The sequence below is a fragment of the Aotus nancymaae genome, unplaced genomic scaffold (genome assembly GCF_030222135.1).
Source record: "Aotus nancymaae isolate 86718 unplaced genomic scaffold, 86718_ANA_hifiasm-v0.15.2.pri h1tg000006l, whole genome shotgun sequence".
Classification (NCBI taxonomy): Eukaryota; Metazoa; Chordata; class Mammalia; order Primates; family Aotidae; genus Aotus; species Aotus nancymaae.
In genome coordinates, this window is record NW_026988417.1 from 65178282 (window position 1) to 65187208 (window position 8927).

General features: G+C 34.1%; 1 protein-coding gene across 1 annotated transcript in view; it reads right to left on the bottom strand.

Annotated features, from left to right (window-relative positions):
- Nucleotides 1–1063, bottom strand: part of GC (GC vitamin D binding protein) — a 38939-nt gene extending 37876 nt beyond the window's left edge. The window contains exon 1 of the mRNA XM_012464420.2: nt 896–1063. Coding sequence (XP_012319843.2) covers nt 896–956 — 61 coding nt within the window. The 5' untranslated portion in view covers nt 957–1063. The remainder of the gene's footprint in view (nt 1–895) is intronic.
- Between the last annotated feature and the right edge of the window lie 7864 nt (nt 1064–8927).

Consider the following 8927-nt stretch of genomic DNA (forward strand, 5'->3'; position numbering starts at 1 on the left):
ACAGTAAATAACTGATAATTTCTGGGAACACACATTTTATTCCACTGGTTAAATATATTACTAATATGAATAATAGTGTATGAGTTAGGTGAGGCTGTTAACTCACAGCACTAAATAAAAACCTTAATTTTACAAAGCAAGGTAAATGCAGGTTTCCCTTGTGAACATTAAATAATCAGCCAGAAAAATAAATTGAAACTAATGATGAAAAGTTTCCCAGCTGTAGAATTCATAAAGTTGTATACTTCACATTATCTGTTTGTATCATATAAAAAAGTTTTGAAACATTGCCCAAAGAAGACACCATCTGAAGAATAATTTTAATAAAAAATATAATTCAATTATCTTATTTGTGGTTGTGTTTCATAGCTATAGAAAAATTTTATGTGAGGGGTATTTTAAAAACAGTACATTTTCAAATATTGCATGTATAGGATTCCTCTAAAGGGGTCAAAGAAATCTCTAAGTTGACATCACGCATCATTCACATGGCATCTTATACTCTTGATGGCAATGAATATTTGAAGTCTGAATAAATGCTTAATGATGGATCATGGTCTTTATTTGCATCATCTTGTAACAATTAGCAAATGTCTAATTTTAAATCATTCTCTTTAGGTCTTGCTTATCAAAAGAAAAGGGGAGGGATAATTGACAAATTGTGTAATTCCATTTTCTTTCTTTAACAAGATGCCTGTCTTGATGTTTTTGTCTATTCCAATTCAACATTACATGGCATAGTGGAGCTCTGGCTAATGCCTCTCTGGTCCTTACCCCTCTCCCCAGCATATTCACCAGTTCTTCTGTTTCTTACCTTTTATTTCATTTTTTAAGTGGTAATATAAAATTAAACTAGTAAGAGTTCCTGTAAATGGTGACAAGAAATAAATCTTACCTCTCTCTAAAGCATGTCCAAATGCCACAGCAAGCAGGAGTAGTACCAGGACCTTCTTCATTTTTCTACCAGGGAGTCTTGCAGCACCTCCTGGCTCCTGCAGGTGATCATGTAAAAGGTGGTAGCCAAAAGTAACTGGTTTCCTTTTACGAAGATTCCTGACTATGAACTAATCAATTATTAATCTCTACACAGAAGCAAGAGGCTATTATCCTTGGCCCCAAAGAGATAAAATCAAGGTAAATAGACACCCTGGGAATACTGTAGTGGAAAACCTAGGAGATTTTAATGATTAACTTTGTCAAACTGCAAAAGAGCCAAGGTGTTAGGTTATTTATCACTGCTGTTCCTCACTAAAGTTTATTTAATACATTGGTAAGGGATACCTTCTCCCCCTGTCTAAGGCTATGTGTCTTGTTTGGACTCCACCTTTCTCATATGTAAGTGGAAAATTGGAAACTCTCTCTCTTTACCTCTCTTCCTCTCTTTGTTTAAATCTACTACAAATAAGCATTACCTTAAAATATTGCAAACCAGATGTTCTAAGTAATAAGAAGAGAAGCCCATTCAGTATAGTTTCTAGAATCCATAATCCTGATGCTATAAAGTAATTTTCTTTGAGGTGATGGCATAGTACTTTGTATTTATGTGCTATGTTACACTTTGTGAAGCACTGACATACATATTAAAAATAAACTTTGAAGTGAGGCAAAGAACTGGAGAGGTTAAATGGCTCACCCACTGCCAATAATAAAAAGTTAGTAGCAAATCTTGGACTTCCTACAGCAATTTTAAAGCTCTTTCTACTAATAGTTCACATCTAGTATATTTTATGGGCATGTAATTTGAGAGCTCAGAGAGGCCTTGTAGGACATGGAATCCAACATCTTTATTTTACAGAAGAGGGAACTGGGCACTGGGTAAATTCTGTGACTTATCCAGAGATTCACAGGTAGATCATTCATTGGAATTAGATGAGTTCCACTCCTGGTTTTTTCAGTAGTCCTCTTTTCAGGAAATGGTCAGTTACAGGTTGTTACACAGACTCTAAAATCAAATCCTTACTCAGCTTTCGTAGATGTGTAACCTTGGGAAATTTATCCCTCTGAGTTTCATTTTCCTCACATGCAATGTGGTGATAACTCAGTACATTGGACACAGCATGACTATAAAGTTAAGATGATCCAGGTGCAGGGCTCATGGTAACATCCATCACATAGTAACATGGATTAATGTCACCTATTACTCTTATTCTAGTTATTGCCACTTCCTCCTGCTGGCTTTCCAAATTTATAATATCTGGGAAGGTCGATGGAACTAATGAGGCCATTGAAACTCAGCAGAAGATGTTAAAACCAGCCCTGTGTCCAGGGTCTCACAGATAAATGATTTAAAATTTCATTGTCAACTCAGTAGCCAACGATTATCTACGTGGGCAGAGTCCATCAAAATCTCAGTAAACCAATTTAAGCAGTTACATGTTTAGTCAGATTCTTATCTATGTTGAAAATTCCTGGGTGCTAGTTTCGGAAAATCAGTCCAGCTAGTTGGACAAATATACCTATGTCAGATCAAAGGACAAGTGTCTCTGTAAGGCCAGTGGAAATCCATATGGTCAAGGAGATAGCTTTCCTTTCCAAGAGCTAACTCTATCCTGTTCAATGATCAACTTCCTGACTAATATAAATGTAAATTTTCTGTTCCCTTTGGCCAAATTCCTAGTTTACTGCGCAAGTTAGTTAAAAAATATATTTTAGTTCTATGGCAAATTATTTGGAAATGAAACTCCAAATGAGTGTGGAAAAATTTAAAAAGTACTCAGACCCCCAGAACTCAGAGAAATAACTAACACATTAGTGTATTGCTACAGTTTTCATTTTTATTTAAGATAATATAATGTATTTATACTTCTGTATCTCTTTTATTTAACCATATTTCAGTTATCTTCTGATGATTAGTTCATTTAAAAGGATACACTCAGATTATTTCCCACAAATTTTAATACAGAGTTTAAGACTAGCTAATTCTTTCATTGTTTTAAAGATTAAACTTTATCTCTGCTTTTGCAATAACATTTGCCACGTTCGTTTAATGATAAACTACATGTAGCAAGAATTGCAACATCTCATTTATGTGTCCTCTTGAGAAATCTCTACACAAACAGCCAACGTTTTTCTAACTGAAAATCAGCAAAACAGGCTAGTAGCTAAATATATAAGCCTTTTTTCAGTCTCATTTATGTAGCTTTCCTTAATTTTTCAAATGTTGATTGCTTACTGTGATTCTAAAACTGGGAAGAAATAATCATAATTGGCCTAAATGAGAGGCCTCATGTGACAATGATTACTCTAGTAAGTCAGATGGGGAAAAAAAATGGATGAAAAAGACCAAATCAAACCTTCTGACATTGCCTATGACAGCAGCAGTTATAGCAACTCAGAAATTTATCACAGAAGTTAGTATTTAACAAGAATTATTTATCGAATATGTAAGCAGAATTTTGCAGGAGCTGTTTTTCCTGTATAACACTGATTTGAAGTCGCCTCTTTCCTCTTTTCTATCTTGCCATTGGCTTCAGAGGAAACACAGATTTCTCCCTGACTAGGGCTAGTTCCAGGCAAAATTGTGAGGCAGACCCAGCCTATCTTTAGTTCTTTTCTCTATCCTATGTCTCTTCTTTTAGCAAGGCTTAGTTGCTAAAAGGTAACACTAATACCGCTCTTTTTCAAAATAGTATCTTTTTTTTTTTTTTTTTGAGACAGTGTTTCACTCTGTCACCCAGACTGGAGTGCAGTGGCCTGACCTTGGTTCACTACAACCTCCACCTCCCAGGTTCAAGCAGTTCTCCTGCCTCAGCCTCCTGAGTAGCTATGATTACAGGCATGTGCCACCACGCCCAGCTAATTTTTGTATTTTTAGTAGAGATGGGGGTTTCACCATGATGGTCATGCTGGTCTGAACTCCTGACCTTGTGATCTGTCCAACTCAGCCTCCCAAAGCGTCAGGATTACAGGCATGAGCCACTGCACATGCCCAAAACAGTACCTTTAACATTTTAATGTTGCTACAGGTTTCTTAAAAACTCTTATAGTACTCCTGTAGAAATGACCTTCTTCAGAATGATTTTGTGAGAGTATTCTCTTCATTCAGGTTGTCTTTATACTATTAAAATGCACTATCAGTATCTTTTCCTGATAAATGACCTGATGAAATTGATATTAGTAGCTTGAAGTAATACCCTTAAAGTTGATGAACAGAGAGGAATAGAGCACAATCCAGGTTTCAGAATATTCTTATAGCCCAGCCATATATCTATGATTGACTTCCATGAGAAATTCCAATATCCTTATAGTGAATCTCTTTTTACTTAAGCTTCTTCTTGCTGAATTTGCAATTAAAAGCATTCTAACTAACCTGCCTTTAAACATTCTCCCCTCTGTTGCTGTCATTATTTATCAAAAATGCAAATAAGACTGTTACTGCCTCCCTATTTAAAACAATTTAGGCCAATGCCTGTGCTTAAAGTTCATGAATCCATGCCACCTACCTCTAAAAGGGATTCTTTGCTGTGTATGTATATTAAAATTAAGTACAGCTGAACTAGTTGTGGTTCACTGAACACATTGTACTTTTGAGCTTTCCACAGTCTTTGTTGAGATTCTTCTTTTTCCTCTTACTCTGTTTTATGTGTTTGTTGTCCCTTGTCTGTCAGCCTTTCATTTATTCATTTAACATATTTAATTCATACCACTTTGTACCAAGTAACATGCAAGCTATTGGTACTACTATGTCAAAAGATCTATATGGTTCTTCTCCTCACAGACCTTCTAGTCTAGTTAAGAAGACAGATGTTGAAGACAAAACGCTGAGTGTGCTGAGTTGTGAGGGTGCAGAGAATAGAGGGGGTAAGAGTAGATACAGTGAGAGCAGTTTGAAGACGGCTTTAGAAGTCTAAGCAAGGGATGACAGAAGTGTGGCCTGTGGTGCTGGTAGAGGGGCGAGACAGTTTTGGAGACAGAATCATCACATGGTTTTGGAGGCAGACTTTGGCTGAGCGGGGAAGAGTGAGAAGTTATGCCCAGGTTTCTAGCTTGTGCAAGTGCATGGATATAAATGCCAATCTCTGAAATAGAAGACACCAAAGAAGACACACAGTTTGAAGGAAGATGTGTTCAGGTGGTATTTTGAGTAGGCAGTTGGGTCCATGACTCTGGAGCTTGGAAGACACCCAAAATTTCCAGGTTGTGCTGAGTCTTCCTCCTCTTTGCTTCGCTCTCCTGCAGTGCTCCTACTGTGGCTAATACACCTTTATTTTGGTATTCCAACAGCTAGCACAGATAGAAACTGAATGCGGTAAATCCTCAGTCATAATCAGTTTAATGAAGGAATTTAAATGTCTAGAGAAATTTGTTAACCCTGGATTTAGAAATGAAAGGCTATGCTAGAATTATGCAATTTGTTTATGCTCATTGAAATCCAGGTATAATTTGAGTAATCGTGGTTTTCATGAACAAGCCAATTCATTTTTAAGTTTACTTGAATTTTCATGCAAATCTGCAAATGATTTATTTGTACTATAAAACAAAAGGAGCTGTTATATAAATATATTCAACAGAGTACAGGAGTTCAGAAAATGCTGACAAATATAAATGTATTTATTAAGCAAGACGTATTCCTTTAAAATAAAAATTTGAGCTACAATTAAGAGATGAATTGACTTCTGCTGTGACTCTCTTTACTAAGGCTATAGTAGTTTATGAGGTCTTGTATAACAAACTGGCACATAACCATAACTATTCCCAAAACACTTTCATAAAGAAATATACATCACTGAAGAGAACCATAGATATTTAGGAGAAGTGATGGTTCAACCTAGATACAAATAATTTTATCTTCTGCTTGAAAAAAACGGAGAGAGATGGAGAGAGAGAGAGAGAGAAAGAAAGAAAAGAAAGAAGAGAGAGAGAAAGAACAAGAAAGAACAATTTAAAAAATAGTACAGGAGCAAGGTTCATATGAGACTTGGCTGGTAATCTTAGGCAGGCAGCTACATCTCTTTCTACCTCTATTATTCAATGGTATGAGGAATGCTATAATATTCACTGTTAAATATATAGTCATAATTATTAAACTGTCAGCTAAGTATTTTTAGTATTCTTAAGTAAAAATATTTAGGTTCAGTTAATTAAAAAGAAATTGCTTTATAGTGATTTTTTACTGAACTATTTCCAACACTGGAGCCAGGTCATTTGTAGAAACAGGTCTGAATACTAAAACTATGTAATTACTTTTACAAGTATTAACAATGGTAGTATATTTTTGAATTATTTATGGAAAGAAAGAGAAGCAGAAGGTGATAAAGAGAAAATGAGAGAATGGAGAATAAAGGATAAAATATGGAGAGAATGAGAAATTAAGCCAATATATACTAAAACATCCATATGTAAACAACCCTGATAGATGTCCCCAAATGTACATATATACATTTAGTTTTTAAATATATATTTTCCAGGCATAGAATGGAGTCCTCAAAAATAGAACAAATATTGATTTTCATAGCCTGGCTAATCTTTGTTAAGAGCTTCTAATAATGCTGTTTTCTGTACATTCTCTAATGAACAGGACTCTAAAGAGGAAGGACTGACAATTTGAATAAATAAAGGTGACAAATTGGGTTCTATGAGTGAGTTTTAAAAAGTTTTTAGGGTCACATTGCAAAATAAGTTAAAATATTAGATGATCTAAGAGATTATCTTTACTGAAGGGGAAATGAGTTTTCTGTTTTCAGGAATTTCTTTTTAGAGCCTCTAGAAAGTCAGGAAAAGGCAGAATACTGGCTGACCAAAGAGGCCCACACCCTAATCCCCGCAGCCTGTAATTGTTATGTAACCCAGCAAGGGGGAATTGAGGTTGCAGATAAAATTAATCAGTTTACTTTATAGAGATTTTCTTGGCTTATTAGGGTGGTCTCAATGTTATCACAAAGGTCCTTTAAGTTTAGAAGAATCAGGCAGAAAGTCAGAGTGAAAGAAAGAGATGTGAGACGGAAAGCAGAGCTTGGAGTGATAGGATTGCTGACTTTGAAGATGGAAGGGGTCTGTGAGCCAAGAAATGCAGGTACCTCCTAGAAGCTGGAAAGGTCAAGAAAATGGAAAGGAGTGTTAAAATCTCCAACTCCCATTGAGGATTTTAGCATTTTCCCTTATAGTTTTTTAATCTATTGTGTTTTTGCTTCTTGAAATTTGAAGTTCTGTTATTATATACATAGAGATTTGTAATGATTATCTTTCTGATAAGTTATTCCTTTTATCAGTATGTCCTCCTTTATCTATGATAATACTTTCTCTAGAAATCTATTTTGTCTAATGCTATTAGTCTGGTGCAAAAGTAATTGTAGTTTTTGCCATTAAAAACCATATTTTTATTTATTAGTTTTGTCATTACTTTTAATGGTAAAAACCATTTTGCACCAACCAAAAAAACTTTTGCACTAACCTTACAGTATAGCCGTGACAACTTTCTCATACTTAATGTAATGGTACATCTTTTTACGTATTTTTAGTTTCAATCTAGTTGTGTCTTTGTGTTTAAAGTGAATCTCTTGAAAAAAGCATTCAAACTTGCTTGTTTTATCAAGACATAATCTCGGAGTGTTTAGTTCATTTATGCTTAATGTTCTTATTGGTATGATTGGTTTTGAATGTATATTCTTACTATTTTTAATATATTTGCTTTCCACTTTTTTCTTCTGTATTTTGTTCCTGTTTTGTTCATTTCCTGACTCTCTTGTCTCAGTTGAATATTTTTATTGTTTTATTTTAACATTTGTGATTTTTAAGCTATTAATTTTGTTAAAATGTAATAGTTTCTCTAGGGCTAATAATATTCACCTTCAATATTCCAAAGTTTATTGGTTTTTTGTCCTACATGTTTTACTTTCTATTTTATACCTGAAAGTTTTTTCTTCACATTTTCACATCTCATATGTCATATTTTTATATCACATTTCCTACATTTAAAAAGCTTACAACAGTATAATATCATTTACCAGTCTTATTCTTTGTACTATTTTTTAAATACTTTGTGTTTATTCCAGCCTTATAAACTTTTCTTTCAAAGCTATTCTTTTTGCTTAAAGTTTTTTTTAGCACTATAAACATGTTTTTTTATTATCTTCTGTTAAGGGGTTGGCAGTCAATCTTTTCATTGCTGTCCTGAATGCAGTATTTTTTTTTTCCTCTGGTTGCTTTTAAGATGATTAGTTTGTCTTTGGTTTTCAGTGATTATCCTAGGACATTCATTGCATGATTCTCTTTATATCTGCCTTGATAAGGGTTTATTGAGCTTCTCATAAGTCAGTTTTTTTAAATCAAATTTGTAAAATGTCCAACCATTATTTATTTCCTGCTCTGTTCTTACTGTCTTCTCTTTAAGACTTTAATTACACGTATTCCCAATGTTGTGTTAGACCACTTGATATTATCCCACAGGTGCCTGCTCAGTTTCTTCAACCTTTGTTGTCTCTGTTCTTCAGTTGGAATAGTTCTTATTCATTAGTCTCAAGTTCATTGCTCTTCTGATATCTCCAATTTTATTCAATAAGTAGCATTTTTCATTTCAGAATTTCCATTTTATTTTAATTTATATTTTCTATTTTGCTGCTGATATTCCCTATCTATTCACTTAAGACTATATTTACTTTTAATTCTTCCAACAGATTATCTTTTAAACTTTTCACTTTATAAATAAAAGCTGCTTTTAATCTTTGTCTAGTACATATTGTGTTTGCACCATCTCAGAGTTGGTTTCTGTTGATTGATTATTCTCTGAACCATGAATGACTTTGTTTATTTCTTTACAAGTGCAGAAATTTTGTTTACTGTACAATAGACATTGTTAAAGATATATTACAATGACTCTGTATTCTGGTATTTTACTGTAAAAATTTTAATTTTGTTTCTATTGACACTTCAGTTACTGGTTAATCATCTTGAACCTGTGTGAGCTAGATTTGTCTTTTCTTAGGGCGGTT